Below are 16,837 nucleotides of genomic sequence, written 5' to 3'. Positions count from 1 at the left end.
ACCATAGAAACTTGATTTCGTATTTGTTTTACCAAAAAAATTAGCAAACTTACGCTTTAATTATTCCCTTGATTGGACGAAGATAGAAGTCTGTTCCCTGCCACAGGAAGGTAAACGATCCTATCAGGTAGCCGATCGAAAAGAGAGTTACGCGACTGGAACCCGTCAGGAAAACAATCGCCAACGTAAACCAGAAAAACACTAGGAAAACCCCCCGTTTCACTATGTCAAGCCAATTCCGCACTTTGGCAATAAAATCCGGCGTTGGATTGACGAACGGAACCGTTCCCAAACGATCGATGTCTTCCAGTACCGATTGGTTACTGCCACCGCCGAAATCATCCGGACAGGAGGAGTAGCGTGCCTCGATCCGGAAGACCAGCGTCTGCCGACAAAGGAACATCAGCAGCAAAAAATCGGCAACCATCTTCGAAGCTTGCGCTCGAAAGTCTTCCGTATTTTCCGGCAGCATTGCCCATATTCGAAAGTGGTCCAAAAACGGTATATCCCACGGATAATTTATACACAAAGCCGGTGGAAGACCAATAAAAATCACATACTGCACCGGTATCAGCGTAACGGTGAACCAGGTTATGACTTGCCACACTTTTTTAATACTATCCCGAGTCATGTGGAACATGATGCAAACCCAACAAGCGTAGAAGCAGGAGAAAATATCCATCCTGGATCCGATTACCACTATCAAAGACACGAGCGTAATTTCCACCCCAAACTTATAAAATCCGTAGTTGAACAGATATTTGATCATTCGAGGAATATCCCGATCCGCGTCTAGACGCGATACTTTCGGAAACATCAGATGAGGCGTTCGTGGTGATTGGCCCAGTCGAATCCTCCGAATGGTTTGCCTCAGCACAACGACGGCGTGAATCGTTACGACGATGATGTAGATCAAGTAAGGTCGTACCAGCTTTGCCAAACTACCGGCGGCGCCAGTCTTCTGAAAGCCGAACCATTTCGCATTGTTCAGCTCTACGTGAGTCGTATTGACGTCGATGTTCGGACATTCGCTTATGTAGTTGTTTTCGTTGATGTAATCCACCTGATACATCATCGTGGTGATCAGTAAAATCGACGATATAAGCGACATCACACGGGTGACCAGTACCAGGGAATTAGTGTGCGATTTAACCGCGAACACCGTCATGAAGATGTACAGCAGATGCAACAAACTAACCGTTTCTACGCCCAGTGAAAATGCCACTATCAGTATGATCTTCAGCAGGTGAATTTCGAAAAACAGCCAAACAATTTCGGCCAGCTGCGAAATCTGGTTGATCAGTTTTTGAGCGAATCCCTTGATTTCCTGTTTCGACAGCTTGCGGAAGCGTAGATCGTCCAATATTTCCGAAGTATTGTCATCGTCCGCCTTCGACTTCGGTGGTGGCGGTTTGCTGGCGCCTTCGTTCGCCGTGTCTGGATCTTTTTCGATTGGCGGAGCATCGGTTGTGCTGCTTAGTTTTTTCCGCTTCGAAAAAGTGCCGTAAGCGGAGCTGGTTTCCGATATCACTGGGATGTCGGATTCTTGACTGAAATGAGTTAAAAAAGAATTGATTATATACCTATACATACCGTGCCAAGACAAATTTGATTCCATTTCCTAGATTAGTTTTTCGTGACCATTTTTGGTCTTAAATGCCATCATAAGAGTGTAATAAAACCCAAATTGTTACTTTGGAAGCCACCCTTTCCAGAGGGGGAGGGGTTTTGAACCATCATATGAACCTTACCCGGCCTCATTTTTGTGTTATTTTTGGTTAATGTTTGTATTTTTTTGTTTTTTGTTGTCATTATTGCGTTGTTTCCGTGTCATTTTTATATCCTTTCGGGATTTTTTTTTGTAGCTTGTTGTCATTTGGGGCACCTTAGTTATGTTTTGCTAATTTTATGAGTTATTTACATACAATGTTTAAGTAATCTTTATACTATCTTTGAACTTTGAATTTTGAATACTATTTCTGTATTTGTCGTCCATGTCATTATTCCAATGTACTTTAAAGACATCACGTTACGTCTTTTTTATTAGTTTTTTATTGATTTAGCATCGTTTAGCGCATTTGTATCTTTTTCTTTTATTTTTGTATCATAGACGTATTTTTTACATGATTTTTGTAGCATATTTATGCATTTTTTGAGTAATTGTTGTATATTGTTGTATCACTTTTGTGTGGAAGTTTGTGAAGATTTTTAGTCTGATTTTCATGTTTATGTTTGTGTCTCTTTCATATCATTTTAGTATTATATCAAAATCTTTGAATATTTCTGCTATTGCTAGTGTCACTTTTGCATCACTTTGCATCACACGAACCCAATGCCCTGGCGGGTGTTGTGGGTTCGAATCCGGTTATAATCTCAGGTTATAGCTAGGTTCGACTCATGCACCTCCCAGCATTGGACAAAAGGTAGGAGTCAAAATGACTACTTGTCAAGCTTAGCTACCAATACCCCCCCCCCCTTCCTTTCCGCTCTTCCCCTCCTTCACCAAAAATTTTCATTTCTTTCCCCTACCGTCCCTTCATCAATTGTAGAACCATCGTTTCAAAAAATATTAATAGAATTTGCAAAAATCGCCATTTTTTCTTTCTTTACGTAGGTTTTTGCATGGAAAACAAAAACATATATATGAAAAGCAAAAACAGATTTGGTTTTCACATTTAAACTTTAGGTAAAAATGCCTTAGTTTTGCTTGATTAAAAAATTCTCTTTCCGTTCAGTTGCCCAACATTGGAAGGACTTGATGAAATATGTGTAATAGCCTTATTGACTAATGTTTTACGGAAGAGTCTAAAATTTCTTGAATTCGATTAGTTTTTGAGTTACGCAAAAATATCTGTTTTATTTGTGTGAAAGTCCTTATCCCGCTACCACAGACGTGAGGGGTCTCAAACCATCATAAAATAAATTCATGCCTCTAAAATCCCCCACATGCCAAATTTGGTTGCATTTGCTTGATTAGTTCTCGAGTTATGAGGAAATTTGTGTTTCATTTGTATGGGAGCCCCCTCCCTTAAAAGGGGGAGGGGTCATAATTCATCGTAGAAAAATTCTTGCCTCCGAAAACCCCCACATGCCAAATTTGGTTCCATTTGCTTGGTTGGTTCTCGAGTTATGAGGAAACTTGTATTTCATTTGTATGGGAGCTCCCCCCCCTCCTAAACAGGGTAGGAGTAGGGATGGGCGAACAGTTCACGAACCGTTCAAATGACCCGGTTCACAGAAAAGAGTGTTCATAAGAACGGCTCCTAAAAAGAACCACGGCTGTCGAAACCTACCCGAAGGTGGCACGAAGAGGTACGAAGCTTGGTTCGTGAATCGCAATTCGTGGTAGCAAATGAACGGTTCAGAGCCGCTCACACAAAGGAGCCGTTTTGTCCAATTCTAGGGAGGAGTCCTAGCTCATCAAAAATAATTCTTGCCTCCAAAAAACCCCACATGCAAAATTTGGTTTCATTTGCTTGATTAGTTCTCGAGTCGTGAGAACATGTGTATTTCATTTGTATGAGTCCCCCCCCCTCCTAAACAGGGGAGGAGTCCTAATTCATCAAAACAAAATGCTTGCCCCCAAAAACCTTCACATGGCAAATTTGGTTCCATTTGCTTGATTAGTTCTCGAGTTATGAGGAAATTTGTATAGAAGCCCCCCCTCTTACAGTGGAGAGGGGTCATAATTCCCCTTCTAAAGAGGGGAGAGGTCTTAATTCACCATAGAAAAAAATCTTGTCTCCAAAAACATCCACATGTCAGATTTTGTTCCATTTCCTTGATTAGTTCTTGAGTTATGCAGAAATTTGTGTTTCATTTGAATGGGAGTCCCTCCTCATAGTGGGGGGTGGGGTCTTTAACCATCATAAGAACCTTCCCTGGCCACAAAAATTCCTATATGCAAATTTTCACGCCGATCTGTTCAGTAGTTTTCGATTCTATAAGGAACATACGGGCAGACAGAAATCCAGTTTTAAAAGTATAGATTTGTATGGGAGTCCCCCCCTCTTAGTGGGGGAGGGGTCTCTAAGAACTCTCATAAGAACCTTCCCTGCCCACAAAAACTCCTACATGCAAATTTTCACGCCGATCGGTTCAGTAGTTTTCGATTCTATAAGGAACATACGGACAGACAGAAAGACAGAAATCCATTTTAATATGTATAGATTGTGTAACATTTTTTGGTTTTTTGGTGGCATTTTCCTATTATTTTTCATTTTTATATCAGTGTTTTCTTTCCTTTTGGGGTCCATTCCTCTTGGGATAACCTTTTGTTTTTTTGCATTATTTTTTTCTGCTATTTCTGTATCATTTTTCTGGATCTTTTGGAGCAATGTGATATAGAAATAATACAAAAGTGTATTATTTCTATATCATACTAGCTGACCCGACAAACTTCGTATTGCCACAAATTAACCTGTGTTGTACATAAATCATGAATCTCGGATGATCTTTGTCACAATCTCGAGTTTTGCAAGCCCCCCAGTGGGCGGCGCTTCCGACGGCGGGTCACCGGCAACACTCGCGACCTGACCGTCTCGTCCGTTTTTGTGGCCTTGTATTGACTAATGTTTTATGGAAGAGTCTCGAATTTCTCGAGTTCGATTAGTTTTTGAGTTTCGCAAAAATTTCTGTTTTATTTGTATGAGAGTCCATATTCCCCTACCACAGGGGTGAGAGGTCTCTAACTATCGTAAAATAAATTCAAGACTCCAAAATCTCCCACATGCCAAATTTGGTTCCATTTGCTTGATTAGTTCTCAAGTTATAAGGAAATTTGAATTTCATTTGTATGGGAGTTCCCCTCTTAAAAGGGGAAGGGGTCGTAATTCACCATAGAAAAAATTTCTGCCATCTAAAACTCCCACATGCCAAATTTGGTTCCATTTGATTGATTAGTTCTCGAGATAAGAGGAAATGTGCATTTCATTTGTATGGAAGCCCACCCTCTTAAAGGGGAGATGGGCCATAATTCGCTTTCTAAAGAAGAGAGGGGTCTCAATTCACCATAGAAAAAAATCTTGCGTCCAAACCCACTTACATGTCAAATTTGGTTCCATTTGCTTGATTAGTTCTCGAGTTATGAGGAAATTTGTTTTTCATTTGTATAGGAGCCCCCCCCCCCTCTTAAAGTGGGGAAATCCATAGAAAATATTTTTGCCTCCAGAAACCTCCACATGCCAAATTTGGTTCTATTTGCTTGATTAGTTCTCGAGTTATGAGGAAATTTGAATTTCATTTGTATAGGAGCCCCCCCTCCTAAAGTGGGTAGGGGTCCCAATTCATCATAGAAAAAAGTTTTGTCTCCAAAAACACCCACGTGTCAAATTTGGTTCCATTTGCTTGATTAGTTCTCGAGTTATGAGGAAATTCGTATTTCGTTTGTATAGGAGCCCCCCCTCTTAAAGTGGGGAGGGGTTCTAATTCACCATAGAAAATATTCATGCCCTAGAAAACTTTCACATGCCAAATTTGGTTCCATTTGCTTAATTCTCGAGTTATGAGGAAATTTGCATTTCATTTGTATAGGAGCCCCCCTTCCTAAAGTGGGGAGGGGTCCCAATTCATCATAGAAAAAAATTTTGTCTCCAAAAACACCCACATGCCAAATTTTGTTCCATTTGCTTGATTAGTTCTTCAGTTATGAGGAAATTTGTATTTCATGTGTATAGGATCCCCCCCTCCTAAAACGGGGAGGGGTCCCAATTTATCATATAAAAAATTTTTGTCTCCAAAAACACCCACATGCCAAATTTGGTTCCATTTGCTTAATTACTTCTCGAGTTATGAGGAAAATTGTGTTTCTTTGGTACAGGAGCCCCCCCTCTTAAAGTGCGGAGGGGTCCTAATTTACTATAGAAAATATTCTTGCCCTCGAAAACTTTCACATGCCAAATTTGGTTCCATTTGTTTGATTAGTTCTCGAGTTATGAGGAAATTTGTATGGAAGCCCCCCCTCCTTTTAAAGAGGAGAGGAGTTATAATTCCCCTTATAAAGTGGGGAGGGGTCTCAATTTACCATAGAATAAATTCTTGTCACCGAAAACACCCACATGCCAAATTTTGTTCTATTTGCTTGATTAGTTGTCGAGTTATGCAGAAATTTGTGTCTCATTTGTATGGGAGCCCCCCCTCTTAGTGGGGGGAGGGGTTTCTAACCATCACTAAAACCTTTCCTGGCCCCAAAAAACCTCTACATGCATATTTTCATGCCGATTGGTTCAGTAGTTTTCGATTCTATAAGGAACATACGGACAGACAGACAGAAATCCTTCTTTATAGGTATAGATTGCATTTCTGTATCAGTTGCTTTGTTTTGTTTTAGCTTCTTTAGAGTAGGGGAATGTCGTCGTGGTTGGACCGCCTTTTTGACATTCGCCCTTAACTTCCGTTTCAAAAAGCATTTTTAAAATCTAAATATATCGTTGAAAGGTCTAAGAATAAGCTACATTTCTGGAAAATCTTGAACTGATTGCTTAACAAATGATAAAGTTATAGACATTTACGTGAAGACAAAAAATGTTGTCATACTCGGGCCACGTTGTACCGGTTGGGCCACCGCAGAAAATCTAAGACATACGCATTGAAATTCTATATACAGGCATGAAAAGAATGAATTCCGTGAACAACGGCTCATATAGGTACAAATACCCTATTTTTAATTGCATTATTGCGAAATTGTGGCGATCTTGTAAAATTAGTATTGCTACAATCGCCTTTTCCGAATTGTACAATTACAATGAAAAACCAACAAAAATCTAAGTTTTTATCGTATTAATTTTGCTTTATTTCATCACATTTCCCGCGACTGACGTTCTCTAGCGAAAATTGCGCTTCTGTGCTTAAAATTATGGTGGCCCAACCATGGCTACACAAGTGGCCCGACCTTTACAATAAGCGCTTTTGTGGCATTTACCCCCTTACATCCTAACTGGACAGGATTTTTCAATATCCTTCGAATAGAGCACAACACACTTAATAAATTTTCAATATTTATCCCGATAATTGCATTTTATGAATCATTTCTTGAAGAAAAGTTAACTGCACCTGCGAAACTTTTTTTTGCATTGATTCAATCAGTGAATTCAGTACGCGTGTTTTGAATACACGATTGAAACTCCAATATTGTGAAAAGTTAGCTGTCACAGTAAGAAGTTATACATTGCTGGCATATACGTATCACGAGTTACTAAAACTGGTGGCCCGACCATAGCAGTGGCCCGACGATAACGGCATTACCCTATTTTTTTCTTTTTTTGTTATTTCATTATTGTATTGTTTCTTGTATCATTTTGAATCATGTTGAGTCAGTTTTCGTTTAGTTTTGTATCTTTTTGGTGCCTATTTGGCAACATTTTCAACTATGTCTGGTTTTTGTTATTTCTATGACTTTTCTTGGTCCTTTTCTCTATTTTTTGTTTTATTAATGCGTTTTGCATTCAATAATTACATCATCTATCTGACATTTTTGTATCACTTTGGTGTGTAAACCTGTAGGTTCACTGCTCATCACTGCTGTATTCATTTCGATGTTTTTTGCAATTTTTATGCGTTTTGGCTTTTTCTGTTTCGTTAATTTTCTTTCATGTTTCAATTATATTGGTATCTTTTTGGTACTATTTTCATATTTCTGTATCATTTTTTTGTTAATACCTTTGTTGATTATTTTATAGCGTAATATTTACACCATTTCTTGCAAAATGTTTTGCCAGTTTTGTATATTTTTTCTGTTATTATTTTGGTACTATTTTTGGGTCATTTCTGTATTACAGAATTAAGTTCTGTGTTGTTGTTAAGTTCTTTTACGCAAATTTCAGCATTTAGGCGATTTTTTTACGCAATTCGCGCGTTTTTCAAGTTTAGAATATACACGATGTTTTTCAGCAATTTTGATTTACACGGAACATATACTTGAGCGTATTTTTATTTTTATGTCCGTTCTTTTGTGTTTTTTGTTTGTTTTATATTTGTCTTATTTCTGTGTTATTTTTCTATAATCTACGTAAAATTTTCTGCCGATTTTGTATCACTGTGGTGCCATTTTTATGTTATTACTGTGATAGTTTTCAGTTAGTGTAGTTAGTTAGTTAGTGTTCAGATAGTGTCAGTTGTTTATTGTTTTTGTGTTATTTTGAAATGATTTTCGTGTGCTTTTTTTGTTTCAATTAGAGTATGTTGCTGCTTCATCGTAATTGCCTATTCCCGTCCTATCCCACACAAATTATTAAAAATATCTGCGGTTTTTATGACACACAATGGAAAATTAGTTATTCCCTAATATTTTAGTTTGTTAACTATCATACGCGATCAATCAAAGTGAGCTGAGATTCATTTAAATGCCATTTTTCATTCAAGAATTCCTAGCAGCCAAATTTCCTACGTTTTTTCGTGCAACGAAGAAGAAAATGTCGACTAATCGTTTCAATTTTCGTCATTCATAAAATGAAAATCACTCACGCAACACATTGTCGTTATTCTGCAGCCGGGAAAACTTGCATGACCTACAGACATTTTGCAGAATAACATTTGTCATGCCGTCCTACACAAATACACGCGCGCTAGCTTCGTAAACATTATTGTAATTTTTAGTTCGGACGATGACAAATTTTGATGGATGGATTTTAAAACGGTACGACGAATTTAGGATATAAAGTCAGATGCGTAATTTGAATAAAATGCTTTAATTATCGCTTTTTAGTGAATTCAAAGGGAATTCTGAAGGTAAGTGTGTTTGAGTCAAATCAGCAGCAGAACTTTTGGAGTATTCATTAAATCCACCTAAGAAATGATGAAAATTAGAGCGGTTACTACGACGGGAATTAGAAATAAACCCCAGCTTTATATCATTTTTGTATGATTTTTAATCTGTGATTTTTATACCATGTTAGTTCTTTTATTTTTGCGTCTTCTGGTTTTTATTTTGGCGTTATTTTTATGATATTTCTTGTGCCATTTTTGTATGATTTTTCTGATATTTTTGTATCATTTTATAACCTCAATCAATATAACCTTTGATTTCAAATCCACTATTCATTATTTTGACAGATTTCGTATTTCTTCTCAGACTTGCTCAATCAATTTCTAAACATGTACAACATTTTATGAAAAGTTAAGCAAATTTTTAATTTTTTTTTTTTTGAGAAATCTTTTTTACGTTTGGTTTAAGACAAAAATTATCAACTAAACGATGTACAAGAAAAATTGATAATTTTGTTTAAAGTTTACTATAAAAATCTTGATATTCAAAAAACAATATTTAACTATTATAAATCCACAAGCGTTGCTCGTGTACAAAATTTTAAAAAATGTCAAGACAAAACCCAGATAATTTTGAAAAATCCCCTATTTTATTATTCCCCAGTTCGTAGGTTTTCAAACTTAACCTATGAACAGAAAACTGTGATTCAATTCAATCATCCGCAAATCATTGAGTGCATGAAACTTTAAACTGAAGGTACCCCAGCCTAGACACGCCAGTGCAGTGGTTAGCAGTGTAACTTCTACTTACATGACTGGAATTTCCGAAATTTCCAGAAACTTTTTATGGCAATAGTGCAGCTGAATGACTGTGATGATAACGATCATGGTTGGGTTCACCAAATGAAGGAAGAGCTGTTTGGTCTCGTATGTTTCTAAGCCGATATCTTTTTGCCTGTTTGAAATTAGAAAATAGTTTCAAAATTCATGATACTTGGACAAAACCAAAACTACTCACAAAGTATCCGATATCTTGAGGTATTCCGTCCAGTACAGTGGGAACTTATCGAATTGGTAGGTATAGACTAGCACTAGGATCGACATGGAGTACACGATAACAGTCAGCCAGAATGCGTACATCATTTTACGCCAAATTTTGAACGAAAACTGGAATGTGAGTACGAATATCAAAAACAGTGCCATGTAGACTATCCGAAAGCCGGTCATCCTATTGCCCGTCATGCCCGATAGGAACAACGTGATCGCCACCACCCAGATCCAGAACTTGATCAGGAACGAGTTGATCATCGTGCCAGCGTGGGTGATAAAGGCGGAGGATTTCTTGTCCGGTGCTGGTCCCGCACTGGACGCTGCCGTCGTTGCTGCACCGACTGTAATCTGCAACGGTGCAGCCATATCGGCAATGGTGGACGTTCGCCGCTCCAATTGCTTTTCCTGGATCATCTGCCGAAGCGAAATCCAGAACATGGTGGTGAAAATCGATTTCAGCATCAGCGGCAAGCACGGATAGTCCGGATACTTGATGAGCCCTATCTGAGCGAGATTAATGCCGGTAATCTGTGGGGAAAAATTAGATCAATAGTTATGAGAAAATTCCATAGTTAATTCGACAATCGAACGCACATTGACAGTGGACGGCAGTTCATCGTCGGTGAGTTTCATTCCGTACAGATATTGAGCCAGCAGTAGCAGTTCTGCGTAGATGACTAGGAACGGACTAGAATTCAGCATATTTTTCCGCTGATTTGGCATGATCCAGATCAAATTGGCCCAAATGAGCAACACAAAGGTTAGCCAACTGTGGAACATTATGCTCCATGTCTATAAATAAAATTCATTATTGAACATGCTTTTCTCGATGACTAAGAACTAAGAACTTACCATCATAATCACGTTGGTGAAAATGTAACTGTTCTTGTAAATGAAACCGGCCACATTACCTACGGCAAGCATGATTTGCTCGAAGAAGCTTGTCGAGTCTTCCTCGTCTGGAATATGTTTACGGCCTTCAGTTAGGTTCACGTTAAGTTGCGAATTTTTCGGAAGACATTCAAAAACAGGACACGAACAGCAGAATAAAGCACCAGTAGTAGTAGTACGGTTTAATTTGTTCGTAAGTATCAGTATGAGCCACGTGTGCGAGCAATTCAAGTTCAGTGTTTTAAATTACAACATTGAGGCAAATATTTACAAAAGATGAGGCAGATGAGCGACATGTCGGTGTTAATTGGTTTGTATGTTTTGTGGTTCGAATGCCACACCGAATGAAAAGAAATAAAAAAATAAAACAATTTCATAGCAATTGTTTACACAATTATCAAACTTTCAACTGCATGAACCCACTCGTAAAAAAAACTTACCGATCATGTGCATTGCTATACTATCATTTTGTTGCGAATTTTGCGCATCGGATGAGGAGGCATCTCGTACCCTTCGCGTTCCACCGCGCATCAGCTGTAAATACGTAAACCGGTTAGAACCATCGTTTATCCCAGGAATTCATTATAACAAACATTTCAAAGACCTTTACCAATCAGTCGTATACAAGAGAATGAACAATAGACAAACAAAAGCCAATGTAAATAGGTAGTTAATAACGCGAGTGGTAAAGAATCTCGTTAAATGGCATGTAAGAAAAATTCAAACACAGAGTGTCACACATAAAAACACTTACACATAGTAACGGGAAGAGTAAAACGATACGCGATTTGCGAAAAGCACAATAAAATCAAAAAAGAAAACAATTTCATACGTACAGGTGTCCTCTCGTCCGGTGCATCGGACGACGGTGCAGGTTGGGAAAGTGGAACAATCGGCAAGACCCTCCGCGATTTGACCGCCTGCCGCCGGTTCGTTCGTCTCGTGGGTGATTCGTGCTAGTAAATCGCAACCACCGGCACCGCACGGAGATTGCGAAGCGCAATTTACACAAAAGCACATGTCCCATGTCACACGTTGTCGTCAGTTGCAGCGATTTATAGTGACCGTGTGATGTGTGATGGCGGTGTTTGGTGGTGAACGATGAGAATGACAATGTTGATGAACATGATGATAATGATAATAAATTGATAGATGATGTCACATAATAATAAATTTTCGCGAGTTACAGAAAAATTAAAGCAACAGCCAACGAATCAGACAGTTTTTTTAATGAACAGATCGAGTTAATATTTTTGAACATAGAAATAAAAGAAAAGAAAAAAAAAACAATTCATTTGTGAAAAGCTGAAAATAAGTTGAGCAACTGTGATATGGTTCTAAATTTGGTTAAGTTTACGAAACTAGGGTTATGTTTTGTCGTTTGTCTATGTCTATACAAGGAAAGGTTAGCTACAATAAAGTCTATTGTGCCCATGTCCCGTTGAAGTTAGAAGTGTGACCAATTGGGAGTTGGGAACAAAACTAAGTCGATTTCGAGAGGCATTTTACGAAAGGATTTCCTACTTATAGTGAAAAAAGTTATGATAATTTGGACAGACTCGCTTTGATTTTTAAGGAAATTTTACAATAAAGTTTGTTGCTCTTCAGATATTCACTTTTTGTTAGCAAATATACTTTCTTATATTTTTTGTCAGTGAAATTAAAATTCATAGAGAAGCATTCATGTAAACATATTTGAGTATCAACAATTATGTCCTAAGTTGCTTCCCTGCGGTACACCGAAATATATTGATAAAGAAATCAAAGTCAAAATTATCCCCAAAAGTTATGTTCCATTTAACAAATGGCATCAGATTTTATTTTAGGGCTTGGGATTGAAGTGATATCCAGCATACACCTGGCGGAAATCGGTTGACTGGTCACATTGCGAGGATGCCCGATAACAGAAGTGAGAAATCTGATTTCTTCAAAGAATAGAGGCGACCATTGTGCAAGATGGCTCGATCAGACCAGATCGAAGCTGACTGGTGAGTGGTAAGGAATTTGCGACGACGATTAATCTGGGACCAAGTGAAATGGAGACAAATTCTCGAACCCAGGACCACTATTAAACATTATTACAGGAGACGACTGTGCCTTTGCAATATTCCGTTGGCTGTCGAGATGTACGCCATTATTGGAATGTTGACCAACTTGACGTCGAGTACGAGAACAAGTAATATTAACAACTCATGGCGATCCTGCCAGGAGTGAAACCTGGAAACCCTATTGCGATATCGACGAGGAAGCCCTAACCAAAACACTCCTTGTATTGCTGCTTGGAACGAAGTTGTTAGATACGTCTTTGGGCACGTTTTCGCAGGTGTAATCGACTTAGATATTGAAGTTCAGTCGGCCATCAATCCACACCCCTAGGCGTTTCAACCCTTACTTCAAGATTATCGAGTGCCCCGCAACAATGATCTCCAGCACGAAACTAACACTTCATGGACCAGCAGTTCCGTTTTGTGGTAGACTGATTGCGATTTTACCCCTTGCATCCAGCTTCCGATTATATCTATCTAAGTGGCATTTCTATCTGTTACAGCGACCCTCCTGTTACAATTGACACGATGTCGTCCGCGTATCCAAGAATCTCCAGACTTCTAGGTAGAATCATTATCAGAGTACCATCGAGCATCCCTTTCCAGAGTGATGAGCCCAGGATTGAACCTTGTAGCAAACAGGCATATGTGTCTGTACAATGCTGAATCTCCGTGAGATTCTCCTGGCTTTGAAGAAGTAACCTTCGCCTAGAAATTTCTGCAGTACTCTTCTAAACATGTCTGGGTGCTCCTGCACTACTGCTTTCAGGGCCACGTTCTGGATTTCTTGCAGTCCGGATGCTTCTTCACGTTCAGTCTTTTTCCGGCTGCTATTAATTTTACGCTGGACAGCTGCCTACGATTAGCGTCTTCACCTTGTGTACCTTGCCATACGGCGCGAGTGGCGAGATGGTTTCGAAAATAACTCATCAACAATAGCCTTCAGGTTATCGGAACACCTTCCAGCTGGTGTCGGCGGATCACTAAGCTTCGCCAACACCATTCGGTATGTGTTATCCTGTAGTTCTAAGTAAGGTATTTTATGTTTTCAAATTAACAGCAGTTTTAAGAGTATAATCGTAGCAAGTATAGTATAGAAATTATCAAAAAAATTAACACAATTACTTGGATTCCGCCGTCCCGAAGTTTAATGTCAAGGTCGTCTGCAAAGGCTAAGAGTTGGGTAGTTTTGCTGAAAATTGTGCCTCTGTGACAAGTTTTTGCGAGTGTATATTCAGCTAACAATCCACTAGGGGCCAAAAATTGTAATTTCGGGACAAATATATTTGCGGTTAAACGGTGTGTCTCAGCTCAATGTAGTCTTCGGCAACTTTTTGAATGAAAAATTGATGCATTTTTTGAAGGGGTCGTCCAATATTTACGTGTTGCTTTATCAACAATTTAAGTAATAACTTTTTGAGTAAATTGTTTTTCACCTTTTTGGTTTCAAAATATTAAAGATAAACCAATTTCAAGTATTTTTTCTGAAGATATCAAACTTCTACCTTTTACCTTTTAATATCTTTTTAATTAATGCATATAAAGCAAAACAGTCTTCAGCAAAAATATTCCTCTTTTATGTGCAAAATATTTTTTAGAACATCACATTGAGCTGTCTGTTGAAATAAACATGTTACAAGAAGAAATGTGATTTGAGGGGTCGTTTATAAACAAAGGTCTATTGCTGAAAATGGGTAAAAGGTAGAAGTTTCATATCTTCACAAAAATTACTTGAAATTGGTTTATCTTTAATATTTTGAAACCAAAAAGGTGAAAAAAAGTTTACTCAAAAAGTTATTACTTAAATTGTTGTTTAAGTAACTCTTAAATATTGGACGACCCCTTCAAAATATGCATCAATTTTTTATTCGAAAAGTTGCCGATGACCACATTGAGCTGAGACATGCTGTTTAACCGCAAATATTTTGTCCCGAAATTTTAATTTCTGGCCCATAGTCGTCACTTTCGCTCGTCATTGCAGCCCGAGTAGCTGAAACCGATCACTCGCGAGGGCTCGCACTCCCGCCTGTGAGTAAAATCGAGAACGAAGATGAAAAAGAACAGAAAAAGTAATGCAAAATCTGGTTCCCAATGCGCCACTAGCCCTCACCGGCAGCTGGATGCTCACGAGTTTTTTGACTCGTGAGTGGACTATACAGAAAGACGCTACGACGTTGTGCGTTCGCGAGTGTGTAGGTAGCAGAATATCTGCACACATTAACGGCGGCTTACGTTAGCGTGAGTGACGTAAGCGTTGAATGCGTGAGAGTAGTGATCGTTGGCTTCTTGCGCGATTTGCAACATAGCAGAATAGTTTAATCCCTTGCCGCAACCCTCTGTGCGGTACGAAAAGACTCAAGATTGTCCCCGAGACACGCACATAGCAGATCACTCGCTCCAAGATAGCTTTGATCACCCGGGTCAGTTTATCCGAAAAATCGTTTTCATTGTAGTGCGTTTTTTGCCATGGCTATTCGCGGTCGATTGTATCATACGTAGCCCTGAAGTTCACGAAAATATGATACGTAGGCACATTGTACACTCGAAATTTCTGGAGGATTTGTCGCAATGTAAAAATTTGATTCGTGATAGCACGAAACTCCATAAACCTCCTGCTATTGGGGATAGACGACGTAACAAGACCTTGCAGGCGACGTTGATAAGCATAATGCCGCAGTAATTACAGCAATCGAGGCGATCGCCCTCTTCGCAGATGGAACAAGTCACACCTTCCATCCACTCATTCGATAGTTACTTCGTCTCCCTAATTCTGGAAATTATCCAGTAAAGTGCCGTTGCTTAATTAATTTACTAGTTGCTTAATTTAAACAATTAATTCTGCCGGGAGTCGGTCCTTTCCGGCGGCTCTATTAGTCTGCAGCTGACCGGTTTCTCGCCGGTTCTCTACAAAATTAGCAGCCGGGAGCTGCCAAAGCTGAAGGTCACATATTCCTCAACCTCTGTTTGCTTTCACTAACGTTGCCGGCAGTACGTCTGCGACTTATGTCTAGGGAATTGATGTCAGCGCGTAGCGCTTCTTCGTCTTCTATCTTCTTTGGCTAACTTCAGTTCTTTGGAATGGAAAAGATCCTTGACAACGGCCTTTGTCGTCTGCCTTCGTTGGCTGGCTGTATTTCTTCGAGTTATCGAGAAATTCCATATACCAATCGTACATCGGATCACCTGCTGATCGCTATGGCGGGTTGCAGAAGGTGACCTTGACCATCTCCGCGGAAGGTGGTCGTGATTCTTTCGTTGCATATTCTCACCTACATCCTAGTCATACCTTTATTAGACCATTTCCTCTAGCGTTTCTAGTGTATCTGCTCCCAGCTCGTAAGCCATCGTTAAAATCATCGACTATTATTAGTTTTTGTGAGTGAGCGAGGGTGAGTGGCCGAGGATGAGCAGGTGAGTGAACGAGTCTGAGCGGGTTAAGTGGGTTAGAGAGTGAGTGAGTGTGTGTGAGTAAAGGTAAATGGGTGAATGGAAAATGAGTGAGTTGGAGAGTGAGGATTAGTGAGACTGAGTGGGACAGTGAGTGAATGAGTGAGTGAATGTGCGCGAGTGAGTGAGTGAGCGATGATGGGGTAATGAGTGAGTCAGGGTGAATGAGAGAATGAGTGAAAGAGGATGGGTGAGTGAGTGGATGAGAGAGAAAGGGAGGGAGGGTGAGTGCAGAGTGGATAAGTGAAGGTGACTGGGAGTGAATTTGATTGAGTGAGTGAAGACGAGTGAGTGGCTGAGAACGAGTGAGTGAGTCAGGATGAGTCAGTGAGCGAGGAATGAGGGTGAGTGAAAGAGTAAGTGAATGAGTGAAGATGAATGGAAGAGTGATTGAGTGAGTGAGATAGTAAGTGAGTGAATAAAAGTGTGTATGTGTGTGACACTGTTTTAGTCACCTATTTCTCGGAGATGGGACGAATCATTTTGGGCCTTATTGATCTCCTTTGTAGGGTGGATATGCAATGTGAAGGCAATTTAAAAGAAGCAGCTGTCATAATTCTGGCCATCTCAAGCCGTTCTCTTTGTTTTTATCTTGTAGATCACTCTTTAATAGTTTATCTTTCAGATATTTCATTTGCAAGTTATGAGGAGTTGAAATTGAAATCTCTATTTGAGTGACTTTTAGCCTTCGGTTGGCTCACTTC

General features: G+C 39.3%; 1 protein-coding gene across 9 annotated transcripts in view; it reads right to left on the bottom strand.

The window, feature by feature from the left end:
• Positions 1–16,837, bottom strand: part of LOC128743453 (piezo-type mechanosensitive ion channel component) — a 93,317-nt gene that overhangs the window by 30,106 nt on the left and 46,374 nt on the right. For 6 of the 9 annotated variants that reach the window (XM_053840032.1, XM_053840039.1, XM_053840034.1 and 3 more), the window contains exons 7-13: positions 11,478–11,597; positions 11,082–11,175; positions 10,603–10,727; positions 10,345–10,542; positions 9,719–10,278; positions 9,512–9,655; positions 54–1,550 (exon numbers count right to left, since the gene is read on the bottom strand). In XM_053840032.1, coding sequence (XP_053696007.1) covers positions 54–1,550; positions 9,512–9,655; positions 9,719–10,278; positions 10,345–10,542; positions 10,603–10,727; positions 11,082–11,175; positions 11,478–11,597 — 2,738 coding nt within the window. The remainder of the gene's footprint in view (positions 1–53; positions 1,551–9,511; positions 9,656–9,718; positions 10,279–10,344; positions 10,543–10,602; positions 10,728–11,081; positions 11,176–11,477; positions 11,598–16,837) is intronic. The other 3 variants (XM_053840035.1, XM_053840037.1, XM_053840038.1) reach the window with 3 other exon arrangements.

The sequence above is a fragment of the Sabethes cyaneus genome, chromosome 3 (genome assembly GCF_943734655.1).
Source record: "Sabethes cyaneus chromosome 3, idSabCyanKW18_F2, whole genome shotgun sequence".
Taxonomy (NCBI): domain Eukaryota; kingdom Metazoa; phylum Arthropoda; class Insecta; order Diptera; family Culicidae; genus Sabethes; species Sabethes cyaneus.
This window is presented reverse-complemented; position numbering and strand designations above follow the sequence as displayed.